The sequence below is a fragment of the Symphalangus syndactylus genome, chromosome 8 (assembly GCF_028878055.3).
Source record: "Symphalangus syndactylus isolate Jambi chromosome 8, NHGRI_mSymSyn1-v2.1_pri, whole genome shotgun sequence".
Classification (NCBI taxonomy): Eukaryota; Metazoa; Chordata; class Mammalia; order Primates; family Hylobatidae; genus Symphalangus; species Symphalangus syndactylus.
In genome coordinates, this window is record NC_072430.2 from 40,048,888 (window position 1) to 40,070,017 (window position 21,130).

The 21,130-nt window shown below is 45.9% G+C and overlaps 1 protein-coding gene across 8 annotated transcripts in view; it reads right to left on the reverse strand.

The window, feature by feature from the left end:
• The window catches only part of LRRC74A (leucine rich repeat containing 74A), a 40,982-nt gene extending 20,378 nt beyond the window's left edge, over positions 1–20,604 (reverse strand). For 2 of the 8 annotated variants that reach the window (XM_055288694.1, XM_055288693.1), the window contains exons 1-7: positions 20,271–20,597; positions 18,601–18,729; positions 15,640–15,812; positions 10,738–10,845; positions 9,097–9,193; positions 4,556–4,605; positions 4,129–4,210 (exon numbers count right to left, since the gene is read on the reverse strand). In XM_055288694.1, the coding sequence (XP_055144669.1) occupies positions 4,129–4,210; positions 4,556–4,605; positions 9,097–9,193; positions 10,738–10,845; positions 15,640–15,812; positions 18,601–18,729; positions 20,271–20,307 (676 nt within the window). In that variant the 5' untranslated portion in view covers positions 20,308–20,597. Of the gene's footprint in view, positions 1–4,128; positions 4,211–4,555; positions 4,606–9,096; positions 9,194–10,737; positions 10,846–15,639; positions 15,813–18,600; positions 18,730–20,270 lie in introns of all 8 variants that reach the window. The other 6 variants (XM_063644286.1, XM_063644287.1, XM_055288692.2 and 3 more) reach the window with 5 other exon arrangements.
• Positions 20,605–21,130: the final 526 nt, after the last annotated feature.

Here is a 21,130-nt window from a genome sequence, read left to right on the forward strand (position 1 = left end):
GCCCTCCCATCAACCCTAGTGGTCTGAACTGAACTTTCAGCTGAAGATCTTGCCTCCTACTTCACTGAGAAAATAGCAGCAATGACAGGCTTCAAATGCCACCATGAAATCTACCCATTTACCTGCACCGGCACCCACCCTTTCCTCATCCGTTTTTCAATGAATGAACTGTCCCCTCCTGCTCTCTCAGGCCAGTGAGCTACGCACTTTTGTTCTGGACTCTATTGCCTGCAGCCTTCTCATGGACTTTGCTCCTGTCATTACCTCCTCCTTCTTCTGTAGCATCAGTTTATTCTTCTTTCTTCCTGTCAGCATTTTCCATCCTTAAGAACTCTCCTTGGACTCTGCCTCCCTTGGCTCCTGCCCCCTCTTTCTGTTCCAACCTTCCCAGCAGAACTTCTGTGGGTGCGTATAGTGTTCTTTTTGCTTTGCATCCTATTTTCTTTTTATTTTTGGAGGACAGGGTCTCACTTTGTATCTCAGGCTGGAGTGCAGCGGCATGATCACAGCTTACTATAACCTCTAACTCCTGGGCTCAAGCAGTTCTCCCGCCTCAGCCTCCCAAGTAGCTGGAACTATAGGCATGTGCCACCATGCCCAGCTAATTTTTTACTTTTATTTTTTTTTGAGATGGAGTCTCACTCTGTCACCCAGGCTGGAGTGCAATAGCAGGATCTCGACTTTATTTATTTATTTATTGAAAGTAATATTTTATTTTATTTTATTTATTTTTTATTATACTTTAAGTTTTAGGGTACATGTGCACAACGTGCAGGTTTGTTACATATGTATACATGTGCCATGTTGGTGTGCTGCACCCATTAACTCGTCATTTAACATTAGGTATATCTCCTAGTGCTATCCCTCCCCTCTCCCCCCACCCCAGGATCTCATCTTACTGCAACCTCTGCCTCCTAGGTTCAAGCGGTTCTTGTGCCTCAGTCTCTCTAGTAGCTGGGATTACAGGCACACACCACTACACCGGCTAATGTTTGTATTTTTAGTAGAGACAGGGATTCACCATGTTGGCCAGGCTGGTCTTGAACTCCTGACCTCAAGTGATCCACCCACCTCAGCCTCCCAAAGTGCTGGGATTACAGGTGTGAGACACTGTACCCAGCCCAATTTTTGAATTTTTTGTAGAGAGTGGGTCTCACTATGTTGCCCAAGCTGGTCTTGAGCTCCTGGCTTCCCATCTTGGCCTCCCAAAGCACTGGGATTACAGGCATGAGCCACTGTGCCAGGCCTCCATTTTCAACTCAACCTCCTCCAGTTGGGTTTCCATACTCACCCACTCCACTAAAACAGCACTTTCTTTTTTTTTTTTTTTAATTTTAAGTTCAGGGGTACATGTGCAGGTTTGTTATATAGGTAAACTTGTGTCACAGGGTTTGTTGTACAGATTATTTCATCACCCAAGTATTAAGCCTAGTATTCAGTTATTTTTCCCGTTCCTCTCCCTCCTCCCTCCCTCCACCCTCAGTTAGTCCCCAGTGTCTGTTCCCCTCTCTGTATTCATGTATTCTCATAATTTAGCTCCCACTTATGAGAACAGGTGGTATTTGGTTTTCTCTTCCTACATTAGTTTGCTAAGGATAATGGCCTCTAGCTCCATCCCTGCTCCTGCAAAGAACATGATTTCACTGTTTTTTTTTTTATGACTGCATAGTATTCGGTGGTGTATATGCACCACATTTTTTTAATCCAGTCTACCACTGATGGGCATTTAGGTTGATTCCATGTCTTTGTTACTGTGAATAGTTAAAATAGCACTTTCAAAGCCACTAACTCTCCATGCTGCCAAGTGCCATGGTTACTATTTTATCCTCGTCTTATTTGATCTCTCAACAGCGTTTGATGCAACTGTCGATCTTCTTCCTGAACTGCTCCCTTCCTCGGCTCCTGCCAGCTCGCTTTTCTGGTTTCCCTCCTATTTGACTGACCACTCCTCAGACTCCTTTTCCTCCTCTGTGAAACCTAAAAATGTTGGAGTGACCCAAAGGTCAGTTCGACGGCCACCTACTCAACTCTGTCTACACTCCCTGCCTAGATGACCTCAGCTTGCCTCATGGTTTTAAATACATCTATATACCTGCGACCCCAAATGTGTATCTTCAGCCCTGATCTCTTCACCAAGCCCTAAACTCACACAGCAAACCATCTACCTGACTTCTCTATGTAGGTGTCAAATGGCCATTGCAAACATCACGTGGCCAAAATGGAAAACGGGGCTCCTATCTCCTGTCCCTCCTGTCCCTGTTGCTCCCTGAGTTGTCTCCATCCACCTAAACAACACCGTCATCCAACCAATAGCTGAAGCAAAATGACCATGAGTCTATCTCTCTCTCTCTTTCCCCCATTCTTCATATCAGCAAGTCCTTTTGGCTTTACCCCCAAAGTATATTCTGAATCCATTCACTCTTCTCTCTCCCCACCTCCTCCCTGAGCTCAAGCTATTTTCCTGTCTTGCCTGGACTCCTGTGACAACTTCCTGTTTTGTAGTCATTTGCCTGGGGATGACTATTTAGGTTGTTACTATTTTTTTTCTCTTTTATGACGATGCTGTAATAACCTCCTCACACATTTCTCTGTGTATGTGTGAGAGCTTCTCTGAGACAATTCCCCTTGATGGGAGGGAATTTCTGCATCATGGAATAGACACATTTTCAAGTTTACCAAGGACTGTCAAGTTGTTCTCAAAAGTGCCCGGCAGCTTGAAGTATTCTTATTTCGCTCAGTTGTCCGCAGCCTTTGACATTCACTGGCTTTAAACTTTCACAGCTTTAATAGATGACAAGGAGAACCTTTCATTTTCTAACTAGTAAAGAGATGTGAGCACTCGACTTCTTTTGCTATGCCTCAATAGAGTAATGCCTTGACCATTGCTCTATTGAGGCTATTTATCATTGTCTAATTGAGCTAAGGATCTTTTATCAACATTCTGAATACTAATTTTTGTATTCTACAAATGCTGCAAATATCTACTCCCTGTCTGTTGCTTGTCTTTTGTTTTTGAGACGGAGTCTCCTTCTGTTGCCCAGGCTGGAGTGAAGTGGCGCCATCTCGGCTCACTGCAACCTCCGCCTTGTGGGTTCAGGTGATTCTCCTGCCTCAGCCTCCCAAGTAGCTAGGATTACAGGCACGCACCACTGCATCCAGCTAATTTTGTATTTTTAGTAGAGATGGGGTTTCACCATGTTGGCCAGGATGGTCTTGATCTCTTGACCTCATGATCTGCCCACCTCGGCCTCCCAAAGTGCTGGGACTACAGGCGTGAGCCACCACGCCCAGCCTGTTGCTTGTCTTTTAAGGTTGTTCATGGTAGTGTGTCTTTTTATCATATGCATGTTTCAAATGTATTGTTGTCAAATACGGGAATTTTTAAAACTTTTAGGTTCAGGCCTACATGTGCTGGTTTGTTATATAGGTAAACTGCATGTCTCAGGGGTTTGGTGTACTGATTATTTCATCACCCAGGTAATAAGCATAGTACCCAAAAGGTACTTTTTCAATTGCTTTTGAACCATTCATGCTTACTGGACCATACTTAACAGTCCTTAGCCTTCCTGAGTTGTTAGTTGTTTCTCTCTATGTTCTTCTAATCATCGTAAAGTTTTACTTCCCATGTCCAGGTGTTTGCTGCTGCCCCTCCCCCTCCCCCTTCCCCTTCCCTTCCCCTTCTTCTTTTCCTTCTTCTTCTTCTCCTTTTGAGACAGGGTCTCTCTCTGTTGCCCAGGCTGCAGTGGAGTGGCACGATCATGGCTCACTGCAGGCTCGACTTCCTGGGCTCAAGGGATCCTCCCACCTCAGCCTCCCGAGTAGCTGGGACTACAGGTGTGCACCACCACACCTGGCTAATTTTTTGGCATTTTATAGAGACAGGGTCTTCCTGTGTTGCCCAGGCTGGTCTTGACTCCTGGGCTCAAGCAATCCTTCTGCCTCAGGCTCCTAAAGTTCTGGGATTACAGGGATAAGCCACTGCACCCAAATTCTGAATGTATTTTGGGCATGGTTTACATCACTTTTATAATCACAACACTTAAAAATGTTAAAAAGGGAGATTCAGCTCTGTCAAGCGATCCTCCCCTATCCCTACCCTTTGCTGTCCCTTCCTCCAGGGAGACTCACCCAGCATCTGGCCCAGGTGCTCCCCTGCTACATCAGAGAATTGGTTGTGACTGAGATCCAGCTTCTTAATTCGGTAATTGGTCTACAGAAACAAATGGGAAAGAGAAGGATTTTTTGTCTTCTGATTGCAAATATCTTACTTATCTCAGGGCAGTATGATGGTGGGGCTCTGATGTACCAAAAATTAGGTGAAGACAATGTCTTAGGCATTTTTTGTTGGACTGTGGATGGCTGCTGGGAGAACTTAGTGCCATATAAACAGCTCTACCATTTGCTGTGGCTTTTGTTGGGGTTGGCAGGGTCTAAACACTCCCCAGTCCCTAACATGTGAAAGTAGCCTCACGTTACTGTGCCCATAGCAGCCCCAGGTTGCCCAGATCTCCCAGGGACATCACCCACTGGTTTGGCTGCACTCCCTGCCTCTTACCGACAGGGCTTGGCAGAGCAGTGCTGCAGATTCTTCCTTGAAGTCATTTCCTGTAGTGAGGGTGGTGTGTCAGTGATGCACTGCTAACCATGGCTCCCTTCCTGTCCCACCCCCTGCCCCTCCCAGTCCACTTCTCTTTAGAACAATCAAACAGAAAAAAGGTGGCAGGTGCCAGACACATTGGCTTACGCCTGTAATCCCAGCACTTTGGGAGGCAGAGGTGGGAGGATCACTTGAGCCCAGGAGTTTGAGACCAGCCTGGGCAACATAGTGAGCCCTTGTCTCTACAAAGAATTTTTTTAAAAATTAGCCAGGCATGGTGGCATGAACCTGTGGTCCCAGCTACTTTGGAGGCTGAGGTGGGAGGATCACTTGAACTCAGGAGGTCAAGGCTGCAGTGTGCCATGTTGGTGCCACTGCACTCCAGCCTGGGTGACAGACCAAGATCCTGTTTTAAAAAAAAGAAAAGGAGCCTGGGCACTGTGGCTCATGCCTATAATCCCAGAACTTTTACAGGCCCAGGCAAGTGGATCACCTGAGGTCAGGAGTTTGAGACCAGTCTGGCCAACATGGCAAAATCCTGTCTCTACTAAGAATACAAAAATTAGGCATGATGGTGCACACCTGTGGTCCCAGCTACTCAGGAGGCTGAGGCACGAGAAATGCTTGAACCTGGGAGGTGGAGATTGCAGTGAGCTGAGATCACGATGCCACTGCACTCCAGCCTGGGTGACAGAAAGACTTCACCTCAAAAATAAAATAAAATAATAAAATCAAATAAAAAAGGAAAGGAAAGGGCAGGACAGGAAGGGACTTAAAGCAAGTATTACGCGGACAAAAGAGAACAAGGCAACTGTTTACCCTCTCTTTTAACATTGCCTTTTCTCTCTGCCATGAAATTCCAGGAGTTGGTAGCATACCCTGTGCATTCATTAGCAGCATCAGCTCCCAGCCTAGTGCCTAGAGTCTATAACATCCTAAAAATGCTCATCCAAGTTCAAGCAGCAGGACTGGGACACTTGTGAGTGAGACACTTGCCATGCGTGCAGAATTTAAGAGATGCCTAAAAATTCAGTAATCAAGAAGAAGAATATCCTAATACAACATTTTAAAAAATCAAAATTAGTGCAAAATCATCTATATTGAAAAGTTTTTTTTTTTTTGATGGAGTCTCGCTCTGTCACCCAGACTGGAGTGCAGTGCAGTGGTGTGATCTCGGCTTACTGCAACCTCCATCTCCTGGGTTCAAGCAATTCTCCTGCCTCAGCCTCCTGAGTAACTGGGATTACAGGTGTACACCACCACACCCAGCTAATTTTTGTATTTTTAGTACAGACACAGTTTCATCATGTTGGTCACACTGGTCTCAAACTCCTGACCTCGTGATCTGCCCACCTCAGCCTCCTAAAGTGCTGGGATTCGCGCCTGGTGTCTTTATAATTTTAAATAAAGACAGGATCTGACCCTGCACACACATGACTAGAACTTATTCACCTCAGTCCATTCAATCCCTGTTGGATGCTGTTTTTATTTAATGTCTTGATATTTTGCTCGTCATGATATTTTGGCACTCCTTACATTTTGTGACCAGCGCAAGTGGCTCACTCACCTTACCTGAGTTGTGGCCCTGCTAAGCAATGTAAGACACTGGTGATTTCTGGGAAGTACATGACATGGAGCCTTATTCCCAAATTTCCTCCTTTGAACCCTCAATAAGCTTTGTATCTCTACCAACTAAATAGTGCTTGGCACATAACAGGTCCTTAATAAAATGAGTGAGTGAATGAATGAATGAATGAATGCATTCACAGGAACACAAATACTTGTTTGGCTGTGTCTGTTAGCAGTGCAATAAAGTGAGATAATAAGCTAGTCAACGCATAAAACTAGGTGATTAGTTATTCAAATTCTTGTGTTTAAATCAGTGGTTACAGATAGTACAGAACTGGTTGTAAGAGAATTATTTGTGAAATTTGATAAAACACAGATTCCAAGATTTCTCCTGCTAAAGATTCTGATTTCACCAGTCTGGGATAGGATTGGGTGATTTGTATTTTTACAAAGAGCTTTCTGTACTGTGTTAACACATTATGTTAGGGGTCTTAGCCAGTGCAACCAGAAAAATAATTAGGAGATATAAATATTGGAAAAGAAAAAACGTTCATTATTTGCAGATATAATCACCTCTCTAAATAATTCTATAAAATTAACTAACAAAATGTTAGAACTCATAAGATAATTTAATAAAGTGACTAGATATAGAATCAATGTACAAAAATTAATAGCTTTCAGACACACCAGTAATGACCAATCAGAAAATGTGATAGAAGCCGGGCGCGGTGGCTCACGCCTGTAATCCCAGCACTTTGGGAGGCCGAGGCGGGCGGATCACGAGGTCAGGAGATCGAGACCACGGTGAAACCCCGTCTCTACTAAAAATACAAAAAAATGAGCCGGGCGTGGTGGCGGGCGCCTGTAGTCCCAGCTACTCGGATAGGCTGAGGCAGGAGAATGGCGTGAACCCGGGAGGCGGAGCTTGCAGTGAGCCGAGATCGCGCCACTGCACTCCAGCCTGGGCGACAGAGCGAGACTCCGTCTCAAAAAAAAAAAAAAAAGAAAATGTGATAGAAAAAAACATTCTGTTCACATAAAATAAGACATAGCCGGGCACGGTAGCTCACGCCTGTAATCCCAGCACTTTGGGAGGCTGAGGCTGGTGGATCACCTGAGGTTGGGAGTTTGAGACCAGCCTGACCAACATGGAGAAACCCTGTCTCTACTAAAAATAGAAAAAATTAGCTGGGCGTGGTGGCGCATGCCTGTAATCTCAGCTACTTGGGAGGCTGAGGCAGGAGAATTGCTTGAATCTGGGAGGCAGATATTGCAGTGAGCTGAGATCGTGCCATCACACTCCAGCCTGGGCGACAAGAGAGAAACTCCATCTCAAAAAATAAAATAAAATAAAATAAAATAAAATAAAATAAAATAAGACCTAGAAATAAACCTAATATAAATAATGCAAGGCTTATAATAGAAGAAACTAAAACTTTACTCAGTAATATAAAAAGACCTGGGGCTGGGCACAGTGGCTCACACCTGTAATCCCAGCTACTTGGGAGGCTGAGGAGGAGAATCGCTTGAACCCAGGAAGCAGAGATTGTGGTGAGCCAAGATCGCGCCATTGCACTCCAGCCTGGGAAACAAGAGTGAAACTCCTTCTCAAAAAAAAAAAAAAAAAAAGAAAAGAAAAAAAAAAGAATATAAAAGACCTGAAGGAGTAGAGATAAACCATGTTCATAAATGAGGAGACTCAATATTGCGAATATGTCAGTTCTTTCATAAATTAATCTAGAATATTAAATAGAACCCCAACCAAAACCCCAACAGGTGTTTTTTTTCTTTTTTTCTTTTTTTCTTAAATAGAACTTGACAAAATGATTCTAAAATTCACCTGGAGGAGAAACTGTACAAGAATAGCCAAGATTACTATTACTTACAATACTAATAGCCAAGATTGCAGAATTATTTTGAAAAAAAGATTCAAGATTACTTTGAAAAAAAGATCCAAGATTACTTTGAAAAAAAGGGGTAGTTTTTGCTCACTCACATACAAAATATATTTATTGGCTGGGCACAGTGGCTCATGCCTGTAATCCCAGCACTTTGGGAGGCTGAGGCAGGTGGATCACTTGAGGTCAGGAGTTCGAGACCAGCCTGGACAACATAGCAAGACCTCATCTTTATAAAGAAAAATACACAAACTTTATTTCTGTATTTTTTCCTAGACACTCTTCAGATCTTCTCTGTATGTTAAGGGTTTTTCAGAGATATACTAAAGTGTAGATTCCTTTTTATACACCTTTCTTAGGAGTTACTGGGATTCCTGTATCTGCAAATTTATCAATTCAGGGAACATGTTAGCTGTTATTCAAATATTGCTGCTCATTCATTTCTTCTCCTTCTGGAAACTACTCATTCTTTTAATTCTTTTATCTTTTATATTCTCTATGTCTTATCTTTCTATGCTGCATAGATAGATAAAATGTTTTCCACTAATTCTATTCACCTGTAACTAATGTGCCATTGAATTTATTTGTTGAGCCTTTAATATCAGTGACTATAAATTTTTCACTGTAAGAAACTCTTGGTGTGGAGAGGAGGAGAGGTCTTTTTTTAAGTGATTTGTTCTTTTATGATTTTATTTTATGTTCTTAATCATATTAAACATAGTTTATGACTGGGTGCAAGATATCTCAGTTTGCTTGTGGTTCCAGTTAATTAATAGTGCCCTATTCAGTTTGGGTGGTAAAGTATATGATAAATTATTGTTTATATATCATCTATAATGTCAGATATGGATGATAAATGGCGGGGGCTAGGGGAGTGTGACTGGGAGGGTTTAGCAGGCATAGATGCAGTATTCTGGTCTCCAAGACTAGAAGGACATGGTCTGGTTCAACGAGACGTTGAATTCTCTGTTTTTCCCCTCTTCCCTCCCTCTGCATTCCCAGTGTCTTCTCCCTCCCTTTCCATGTGCTCACCTGAAAGCTCAAGGCTCCAGATAGAAGAACTATTTCTCTCGAAGAAATCTGAGATGATCCTGGCCCCCTCCAAACCAAGGTGATTGTTGGAAATATTCTAAAAGGCAAGAAAACACTTCGGTATGTAAAAAAGCTCACCAAAGGGCTCTCATGAACAAATGATGTCTTTTGTGGTTTTCTTGAGTCCTGTGCTGAGGGAGTAGGGTTGGGGTGGGAAAGGATTAGGAGGATTAGGGAGGTGCCAAGGACGAAGAGAAGGGCAATAGAGCCCTTCTAGCCCTCTAGAGCCGGCTTTTCCAGGGCCTCCCGGTGGGACCCGTGGGCTGGCTGGTCTCAGTTTTTTGAAGTTGGCTTCAAGGACTCCCTATTTTCCCAATTTAGCCTTGGTGCTTCAGATAAGCACACTATTTTGTTTCTTTGTATTAAAACCCAAAACAGCTTCATTTGGAGAGCTTGGCAGTGAAACAGTGAAAATGAGTTTAGAGTGCATAATCATTGTAAATTCCACTCATTGATTCGGGAAGTATGAATTGTCCTTTTAAGCTAGTGGGAGAGACTTTATATAAAGTGGCCATTATTGTCTTAATTGGTTGTTTCCCCCTTTTCTTTGAATTTCTTTTTATGATGGTAAAATAAGCATAACATATGATTTACCATCTTTGCCGTTTTTCAGTGTCCAGTGGCGTGGTATTAAGCATATTCACATTGTGTAACCATCACTGCCAGCCATCTCTAGGCACATTGTCTTTTATGACATTATTTCATATCTTTACTTTCTTTAAGAAAGTTCACTTTAAGGCAACTATACAGAGCTACATTTATTAATATTTTTTGAAACAGAGTCTCACTCTGTCACCCAGGCTGGAGTGCAGTGGCGTCATCTCGGCTAACTGCAACCTCTGCCTCCAGGATTCAAGTGATTCTCCTGCCTCAGCCTCCCGAGTAGCTGGGATTACAGGTGCACACCACCACGCACAGCTAAGTTTTTATATTTTTAGTAGAGGCGGGGTTCCACGATGTTGGCCAGGCTGGTCTCGAACTTCTGACCTCAGGTGATCTGCCTACTTTGCCTTCCCAAAGTGTCAGGATTACAGGCGTGAGCCATCATGCCTGGCCACATTTATCATTTTTAAGGGCTTCTAAGGTCCAGACAGAAATGTTTTTTTTTTTTTTTGAGATGGAGTCTCATTCTTGTCACCCAGGCTGGAGTGCAGTGGTGCGATCTGAGCTCACTGCAATCTCCACCTGCTGGGTTCAAGCCATTCTCCTGCCTCAGCCTCCTAAGTAGCTGGGATTACACCCACCATGCCTGGCTAATTTTTGTACTTTTAGTAGAGACGGGGTTTCACCATGTTGGCCAGGCTGGGTTCGAACTCCTGACCTCAGGCGATCCGCCCGCCTCAGCCTCCCAAAGTGCTGGGATTGCAGGTGTGAGCCACCGTGCCTGGCCATAAATTGTCCTACAGCCATAGGAAACACAGCCTCTCACATGTGGCCCTCCTCCAAGAAGTCACGTGGGAAGGGCAGGGGCCAGCAGGGGCCTGGAGGCAGCCTGGGTCATGGCAGGGCCTCTGGCTTGTCTCCAATGGGTTGTGAATCCCCAGGGATGATGGTAACAGCCAGCACAGGGGGGCACAGTACCATCTCCTGGAGGTAGTAGTTCTCTTGTAGCATCTCCACTAGGCTCAAGACACCCTCCTCCGTGATGCAATTGTCTTCCAGCTCCAGTTTGGTAACAGCCGTGTTGGACTTCAGCCAGGACAAGGGGAGGGAAAGAAACACAGAAGTGGTTGATGACCCAGTCAGTTCCCTGCTCGCCCTGGGCCAGCCATGTGAGTGGGCGTGGAGATGCAGGCTAGGAATTCTGAAGGCCTGGCAAGGGCGAGGAGACCAGAACAGGGGCCGAACCAACCCATGGAGTTTTGCTAGGACAATACGCTGATTCTAGGAGAATTTAGAAAAGGATCCTGAAAGCAATTAAAACCCTGACAAGTCGGAGGCACGAGGATGAGCTAAACAGATTTTAACTGTTTAGCCCTAAGGAGAGAGAACTGTGACCTACTCCAAGATTAAGGAAAACTTGATATATTGAATAAGGATATTTAAACATAAAGATTCTTGCAAGGAGGTCCTTTAAAGCATTGATTTTGCTTTCTTCAGAGGCCTTTCTTCTAATTTACACTTAAGTCTTATCTGGGACACTCTTTTTAATTTGTATTTATTTATTAATTATTATTTTTTGAGACGGGCTCTATGTTGCCCAGGCTTATCTCAAACTCCTGGGCTCAAGTGATCCTCCTGCCTTAGCCTCCCAAGTAGCTGGAATTATAGGCGTGAGCCACCACACCTTGCTCTGGTACTGTCTTTACTAGGAGGTGACCTCAAGTCTGTTTGGAAGGAATTGGACATATAAATCTTTGGTGAATATCTAGATCCAAGATAGTCTGCATTTCTTTTTTTTTTTGAGATGGAGTCTTGCTCTGTCACCCAGGATGGAATGCAGTGGCGTGATCTCGGCTCACTGCGACCTCTGCTTCCTGGATTCAAGCAATCCTCCCTGCCTCAGCCTCCTGAGTAGCTGGGATTACAGGTGCCACCACCACACCCGGCTAATTTTTGTATTTTTTTGAGTAGAGATGAGGTTTCACCATGTTCACCAGGCTCATCTTGAACTCCTGACCTCAGGTGATCCACCCGCCTTGGCCTCCCAAAGTGCTGGGATTACAGGCGTGAGCCACTAGTCTGCATTTCTATGAGGGGCAAGAGGAGAGAGAGGAAAGGATTCGCATTGCAGCATGAAGGACTTGGGTTAGCTCTAATCAGAACTTTGATCTTCCCTTCCCCACCTTGTTCCCAGTACACACAGGTACAGAGAACAGACACAGGTCTAGATTTGAGCATTTTCAAGGCCCACGAAGGAGCAAGAGAAGTAGCAGGTGGAAGGAGTGTTAATGCTGGTCTTCCCCCACCCTCTCCCCTGAAAAAGGAAAATGTGATAGTCCAAATTATTGCAATGCAGGATGGTTCACTCTAGGGCTTCCTGAATTGTCTTCTGGTCTCAGCTCTCTGGGCTGGGCAAAATTCAATTGCCTTGAGTTGTGCTCAAAGGTGAGGGAGATGGCTCAGGGGGCCTCCCGGTCTAGGTGCTATTTAGCAGTGTCTAGAAACATCAGTTGAATCACCACTGCCAGATTCATACTGGGGACAAGCACATTCTAGGGGGAAGCAGGAGGCCCAGTCCCCAAATCCATCCACATTTATTCCACACAGGCCAGTGTCTATTTGTCACTATCTGTGTTCACTGCTGGGGAAACAAGGATTAACAGAGAACATTCCCATTCTCACCCCACCTGCTGCCCCCACATGCAAGGGCACGGTGCTAGGCCGTCGAGGGATACACGCAAGGATGAAATACGATGCCTGCTATTAGGGTGCTCCTAATCTAGGCCGGGGAAACACAAACATGTGAAAAGTTAATCAGTACAAAGAGCAAATAGAAGTTCAGTCTACCAGAATGTCACGATGATTAATTGTCAAATGAATGATACAGAGAATGGGGGAAGAAGAAACTCCCCCTAAACAGAAACTGCTGTTACTAAGAAACAAGTGGTCCAAGTCCTGAGAGGATTTCATTATCATCCATGTTTTTCCCACGAAGCTCATGAGGTAATGGTGCGTTCCTAACACTTCATTAATCAGCCTTTCCACCCTCGATAAATCTCAAGACGGCTCTGTTCTTTCTCGGCTCCTTTCTTCCCATCCCCGGAAAACAGTGCAATCTCACATTTTGTGTCACTTCTTAAAGGGCATATGCTAAACGCAAATGCTGTTATATTTTTAAGAAAGAATGAGTGTGTTGGGGAAAGTGAGGAAAAATGAGACCACGTATTCTATGAATACACTGTTCAATGCCAACTGGGGGCTAGGCACTTAAAATGAATAGCACACAAGCCTATCCCTCTTATCATATAAGGAACTTACATTCTAACAGTGATTACAGTAGTTCACCCCTATCCTTGGGGGAAAATATCGAGAACGCTGGTAAATGCCTGATACCAAAGATAGTACCAAACCCTAAATATACTATGTTTTTTTCCTATACATACTTACCCATGATAAAGTTTAATTAACAAATTAAGCACAATAAGAGGTTAACAATAATAATAAAATAGAACAATTATTATAATACATGTTGCCAGGGCACAGTGGCTCATGCCTGTAATCCCAGCACTTTAGAGGCCAAGGCGGGAGGATCACTTGCGGCCAGAAGTTCAAGACCAGCCTGGCCAACATAGTGAAACCCCGTCTCTACTAAAAATACGAAAAATTAGCAGGGCGTGGTGGCGCGCACCTGTAATCCCAGCTACTCGGGAGGCTGAGGCAGGAGAATCACTTGAACCTGGGAGGTAGAAGTTGCAGTGAGTTTGGATCATGACCCTGCACTCCAGCCTGGGAGACAGAGTGAGACTCTGTCTCAAAAAAAAAAAAAAAAAAAAAAGTGATGTGAATGTGGCATCTCTCTTGTTCGCTCTCAGAATACCTTATTGAACTGTAAGAACAACTGAAACAGTAGACAGTGAAACTCTGGGTAAGGGTAGACTACTATACCTTCTAGCAACAAACAATGACTGTGTATTTCAAGACTTTTTGGAGCTTGCCATGTATTTCATAACTGAATAGATATGGACCCACGGAATTGCCTTCCTCACTCATCACTCTCTCAGATGTCTGCATCATTGAACTGGGCCAACTCAGTCTTCCTGCAGCTTGTCTTTGGCTGTCTCTACCATTCCGTAGCTTCTCCTGTCTTTCAGTCACTCATTCCCTATTGAATTCACTGACTCCTTTTCTTCTTTCAGATCCTTTATAAATAATATTTTTAAAGAATTCTTTCTCAGTCCTGAAACTGTCCCTATCAACTTTATAAAATTGATCAGGGAAGAAGGGAGGGGAGAAATGGGAATCAGCCCAGCTTGCAGCACACACAGCATTGGTCATGAGGTCAGCTACTCTCTGACCCCTTCCTCAGAGCTGTTTGCTGCCTGTTGCCCCAGAATCACATAGACTCTGTCACAGGATCATAGTTCCTTTTCACTGCTCTGCAGATAACAGTGCAAGCATTGTGAAATGTTAAGTTTTCCATCCGAGATGCTGGTGAAACTACTACTGACATCAGCTGGTCTGAAGGACCCCAAGAGGAGCTGACTCACCAAAGCATGCAGCTGCTACCTCCTGATGATTTCATCCCCCTTGTCCCGACCAATCAACGACCCTAATTTTCAGCCCCTTGTTCTCCAAGATCCCCTTAAAAACTGTTGGCCAGGCCAGGTCCAGTGGTTCAAGCCTGTAATCCCAGCAGTTTAGGATGCTGAGGTGGGTGGATCACCTGAGCCCAGGAGTTTGAGACCAGCCAGGGCAACATAGCAAGACTCCTTCTCTACTAAAAATGCAAAAATTAGCTGGGTGCAGTAGTGAACACCTGTGGTCCTAAATAATCAAGAGGCTGAGGCAGAAGGATCACTTAAGCTCAGGAGGTCAAAGCTGCAGTGAGCAATGATCATGCTACTGCATTCCAGACTGGACAACAGAGAAAACCTGTTTCAAACAAACAACTCTAGACCAGAACTCCTTAGGGAAATGGATGGAAGGGTTCCTTTCATTTCCTTGCTTGGCCACCCTGTGATTATTAAACTCTTTCTTTGCCGCAAACTCTGTTTCAGTGTATTGGTCCTTACCGCACAGTGAGCATATGAACCTGGTGGTCCTGTAAATCCTCTTTATTTTTCTCTGTTCATTCTTTCCATGGATAATTTAACTATTACCAATTTTAAACGTCACCTCTAAAGACACATCTACCTCTCTACCTTACTGAGCTTTTTTATAATGGAATTTTCTGTTTACTTTTCTAAGTGGACAAACAGTGTTGTGCTGACAGGCAGTTGTTAGGTTTTCTGTTTTTCTGTGATGGGAGTCAGTTTTGTGTGTAAATCAGTTATAATTATATAAAGTCATGATGAACTCAAGGTCAAGTCCTTGTTTGGTCATACCAAGCTGAGAGATAACACTACTTTTGTCGGAAAACGATCTACTCTACACCATGGTGTTTATGAATTATAATGTTGCACAAGGCAGGCATTGAATGGAATGGGTCAGTAATAAACCCATTTATGGCAAAGGTGAGCTTTGGAATGGAGACCCAGGCTGGCATTTTGTTGGTGCTCTTGCATTGATAATTGGGCCTGGTCACTTTTCCTGGGCCCAGAGGCTGGTGCCTTTGCTTCCTGAACAGTAAAGGGTATATAGACTTCTATTTTTTTCTCCCCAAAGTCTCTGCAAGGAGCATAGACTTCTAAGGCCCAGGTTGCTAGCAGCCTCCTACCAGGAGCTAAATAAATCATCTGGCAGCCAAGCAGAGGCCAGGGCAGTGTGGGCATAAAGGTCACTATTTAGGCTCCATAGGAGGGGCCCTCTGAATCTTGGGCCTACCACTCTGCCAACCCTCCACCTCCACCAGATTTCATGAGCCCCCGCTAGCATGCTCACCACCAGGGCTATAGCAATAGCCTTGGTACCCCTGGGGCCCAGGCCGTGGTGGTTGAGGTTCACGTAGGACTCCTCCATGTTCCGAATGAAGTAGGAGACAGGCACTACACCCACCAGCTTGCAGGCCTCTAGGTACAGCTCCTTTTGTCCAGTGGTGAAAGATTTCTCATCATCTGCAGATGAGAGAGATGGGCTGAAGTAGGATTTCTCTTCCACCTTTGCCTTCTCTCCCCTCTAGCCCGAGTGACATTCACTCATGTCTAGACTGTCCTCTGCCAGAGGATCTCTCCCTGTGGGTATGTGCTAAGAAGCCTGCTCCTGTCTGGGAAGGCAGTCCATGATGGGAGAGGGAGACTCTAACTCCAGAAAGTCGCAGATGAATGTTTCCCTTTGGGTAGGAGATGAGGCCCATGGTTTTAGGCCAGAAGCTTTCCTAGAAGTGAGCAGTGTGCTTCACCCCACCTGCCCACGTTGGCCACATCCAGTGACTGGTCATCAAGGACATAGAAGGCCCAAGCCCTCTTGCCCACCTTTGGACAATTCTGAAAGGCCAAACACAGATGACTTTTGATGGCTGATGGAGTCTCCACTTCACTTTTAGTTTCACCGCCACTATCACAAGGTTGTGAGTCATGAAAAAAGCTTCACCAAAGACTTAGAGAGGCACCAACATTTAAAAAGCGCAACTAGGACAGAGTGGACTTCTCAAAATGGCAAACCAGTGAATATGGAAAGACCTCCACATCAGCGAGAAACAAGCATGCTTGCATGTGAATGGTCTTTTTTCTTTCAAAAGCTTGCATGTCATTTTCCTTATAAAAAGGACTGTCATCCTTGCTTTATGGACAATACACCTAGCCTCAAATAACACACAGTTGGTCAGTGCTAAAACCAGCTAACAGAAGTAGGGACAGCACCTTTCCATTCTAACCCCTGGGGGCCTTTATTCCTTAGGCTTTAGGCCAGCCTGGCCCATGGTCACTGGGCATCGGGCCTCCCTGGATTCTGGGTGCCCCACAGCTGTGTCCTCATTAGGCAAGTCCAGCCTATGGCAGGGCTTCTTGAGGCCAGCTGGCGTCTATGTCTGCATCTGTTTTTCCTTCAGATCCCAGGGCCTTTGGCCAACGCCCTCCCCCTCCAAACAATCTAAGGCTGACAATGGGAGCTTTGTTGGTGAAAGGACAAGTGCTTTACAGGGAAGCTGATTTTGCAAGCACAACTATAAATTAGACTTCTCTTTGGGACGCTTGTACAGCAGCGCTTCTCAGCCTCCGCACTGCAGGTATTTTGGGCTGGATAATTCTGTTCTGAGGGCTGTCCTGTACATAGTAGGGTGTTTAGTAGGATCCCTGGCATGGACCCACAAGATGCCAGTAGCAACCCCCCACCCCTAGTTTACCCAATGTCCCCTTGTTGCAAAATTGCTTCCAGGTGAGAACCACTGTTGTGGAGAAAAACAGCTCATGGCAAGTGAGCAAACCAGGCTCGTCTCCCCCTCTTCTCTAGACTCACAGCCGGCACTGCTCCCAGCTGGCCTATTTCCCATGCCCTCCCTGCCCATTCCCAGTGTCTCAGCACCCACAGCAGGGAAACCAGGAGCCAGGGCTGCTGAGCCCCAAGTTTCCATTCAGGACAGAGTTTTTGGTGCCAGATTCAGCCATTAGAGGTTCCTGTTGACCAAAGCAGGGAAGGTAACCCCCAGTTTTGTCCCTGGCACTAATTCTGCTGGGTTTGATGCTGACCCTTTCTAGCTGTGTTTCCTATTGTTATATTTTATGGGCAGCCTGTGACAATGTTAGCACTTGCTGTGGTCAGGGGAAGAGGTAGGGGGAATGAGATAGAAACAGGACCCTTTGGCCAAACATCCAGTGTTGTCCTTTGCTACCTTCTCCAACCGGGTGAATGAAGTCGGGTGTTGGAAGCAACGTTGGCAACAGACTTGAAGTAGACAAGAAGTCAGAAAAAGAGCAACAAACTGCCTGGGGGACAGTGGGGAGGAGATCTGTGTAGAAGGGTGAAGATGTATGTTGTATGTTGACCATGGTGGGGAGGTTTATAAACTGACCCTATGCAGATGAACTTCACAGTTTAATTTGGCAGAACTGGCCTTCCTCCATCTCTGCTGCCTGTGAATCACGGCCCACCAGCCAGCTGCAAGGCCACAGGGGAGGAAGGGCAACTGGGCTAGCCTTGGCCTGGGAAGTTTGAGGCTGGCCCTGTAAGATGGAACCAGTGTCACTCTCCCCTTGCTTCACAAGTGTTCTCTTTTGATGCTTCCCTTCTTGGGGAAACTGGGAGGAGAGAGAGAGTGGAGATGTTGTTTGCATTAACAGAGTCTTTGTTTCAGCTCAGCCAGTCCGGATACCCAGGCATGCTTAGATTTATCAAGAATAGTAGGGGAAACTAGAGCTCTAAGGTGAGTGTGGAAAGTCACTGGGATGCAAGATAGGCCACAGAAACAGTCCAGGGGCCTGGAATGTGGAATACGGAAGGCAGGACCATCAGAGTGAGTCAAACACGGGATCAGCCAATGTGGTGGGCAAACTCCCGCTGTCCCTGGCCAATGCCTATAATCTCTTTAAGGCCCAGTTCCTCTTCTGTTGAAAATGGGCAATGATGCCTACCTCCTAGGACTATTGCAAAGATTGCATAGGATGCCCCATGTGGAAACATTTAGAAGATCAGAAAACCCTGTTTGTGTATTGATTCCGCTTTTAACAAGCCGACGTGAGGGCACTGCTCCTGAGGCAGGTGACAAGCGTGGGAAGCTGCAGCTGCTCTCCCCTGCCAGCCTGGAGGAGGACTCCAGGCAAAACCGAGCAGGCCTTTCTGCCACATTTCCTCCACAGGCCATCTGCAGGGCAGACTCTGGAAAGGAGTGAGAGGACAGCTCCTGGAAACCAGGTTTCTCCAGCTTCTGAGGAGAAGCTGCCCTGACTGCCCCCAAATGCCCATGCTCACCTTCAATCTCCAGGTCTGTTTCCGAATTCTCCCGGGCTGGTTTCACTTTTTCGACAGTTGGCGGGGGTTCGGCCTCACAGTAGAGCATTTTATCACTGCTCTGTGGTACTGGCTCAGTTTCAGTCTCATCTGGAAGAAAAAAACTCATCTCCTTGATGCCAGGAATAAAACCTGCCGGCCTCTCCAATAAAGCCTGCCGCTGCCACCCCTCCGTCTCTGCTCCCTTCCTCTGAGTCCCGGGTCCTCAAGGTGCCAAGCCCTGCCAGGGCAAGTCCGCTCTACAAACCTCCCTTCCCCAATAGTGCTGCCTCCGGCTGCAGAGTCCACGGGAGCTTGTGAAACCAGCTCCCTTCTGCTCCCTGGAGACCAGCTGCTCCTGCCCCCTTCCCTGCCTGAGGCCTGCCTTGGAGATCGGCCCCTTGCTCACACTTTCCCCTTCTTATGTGTTTGGGTGGGTTTTGGGGTGTGCTGTTACTCTTTCAGGTGAAAGGGTGGGTCCCGATACACAGGCTTCCTTACTGTCAGGCACAAATGGTGCCAGGGAGTATAAGGGGCAGGGCAGGGTAGGGCAGGGCAGGTGGCAACTTAGGTCAAATAGAAAATAAAATGGACCAGGAGCAGTTCCAGAGAGCAAGAGAGAGAACTTGATTCCTAAGAATTTGACTTAGCTTCTCTTCCTTCCAATCTAACATCGATTTGTGATCAGGAAGAAGGAGGGGCTTGAAAATCTCCCTTGGGTCGGAATGAATTACTATGATTAATTCACAGGAATGAATTAATCATATTCATTGCTGGGAACAGAGCTTCCCTAACGCCAGTGCTCTGCGCTTGCTAGATGTGGTTTTACCACCTCTGGGCCATTGACCTGGGATCAGCCATAGGCTCCTGAAAGCCATGGGCTTCTGGAAGCCACACATAAAATCCAGAGCTCAATCCTCGGGCCATCAGCAGGACTCAGTAGTTTCAAGAAGCCATGCCATGCCTCTGAATGACCTGTCAGAATTTAGCCAAACTACTCATTGGGTGGGCTGAGCATTTGTGGCAGGGGTCCCAAGTTTTGACCACCCAGATTCTAGGATGGTGGGGTTCCTAATGAGTCCATGCAGGTCTTTCTTAATCCTCGTCCATAGACCCAGGTTCCAACATTTAGAAGATCAGAAACTTTGTCTGGGATACACAGTGCAGGTAGCAGTGGCCTGGTAGTTAGAAGACAGACAGCAGCTTGGCTGCCAGACTGCTGAGTGCCCTTAGAAAAGTGATGAATTTCTGAGTCTTAATTTCCTTGTCAAACAATTTGGAATTCCATTCAACCAGTAGAATGCTGGTAAATATTTAACAATTGATTCTCCAGGAAAAAAACAAACAAACAACACCAAAAACATCCTGATTTCTAGTGTTAACCAATTCATATGGTGTAAATATTCCCAATGTGGCTGATTTCAAACTATAAATATGGTATCTACCAGCCCACACAATAAAAATTAAAGCTGGCTAGAGCCAGTATGAGGTAGTTGTGGGATAGCACTGAACCTGTCAGTATAACACATCATCCCACTTCTAGAGGGTCCCAGGTGAGGAAAGAAGTGGGCTTCAGGGTCCTGTGATCACCAGGTGTTGTACTGAGGCAGCGGGGATGGGCCTGAGTGGTGAGAGATGGGATGCCCTTTCACCTTCTGTCTCAGGCTGAAGAGGCTTGTCATTGTCCATGGTGCCAGGATCGTCTTGAGGGCAGTTGCCAACTTCTTGCCACCTCTCGACTGCTTCCCTAAGAAGCACACCTGTCCATTCACCTCTGTCTCAAACTCTGTGAACTTCCCTCACTTGGGGGCATCCCAGGGGAGCCTGCAGTTATCCTTCCCTCCCAGCAAGCCCTGGGAAGAGTGGGATTTGATGGGAATTGGATGTGCATGAATTTGACCCCAACTCTGTCTGCGAGAGGTAGCTACTTCTCCAGCTCATCCGGGAGAGTGGGACTGCTCTGTTACTGGGAACCCTGTTGAAAGGATCCCCATCCGCCTGTGACTTTGTGACTCAGGAGCCACTTTCATTTCATCTTCAACATTCCATGACCTCATGCAGTCATTGTGATTCACATGGTGGACCTGGCAACAGCAGGCTTCCCGCCCTCTGGGTGGTTCTGGCAGGCACCTGTTCTCATATGTCTACTGGGGCCAAGCCCGGGCTTGGCTATGAGTGCTCAGGTGCTGTGGGGGGGGCCTCTCAGTGGTGTTGTATTTCCCTCTGAGTCAGGACCCAACCCCAGCCCCTTAATTAGGTGACTGTGAAGAGCTGCCATCATGTTCTTCTTGCAAGAGAGCTGTGCTTCAGGTATGAAGTATATCAGTGATGGGTGAAGTCAGTTTTCTTCTGCTCAGCTCTTCTTCCTTTTTTCTTTTCCCCGTGGGAGAGCATCTTAACCTTGGAGCTGAAGATCAAAAGCAAAGTGCAATGAACATATGTCCTATTACTACAGTTTGTTGCAGCCAAAGCATTGTTCAATCCAAACTACGGGGCTGCCTACCTTGAGACC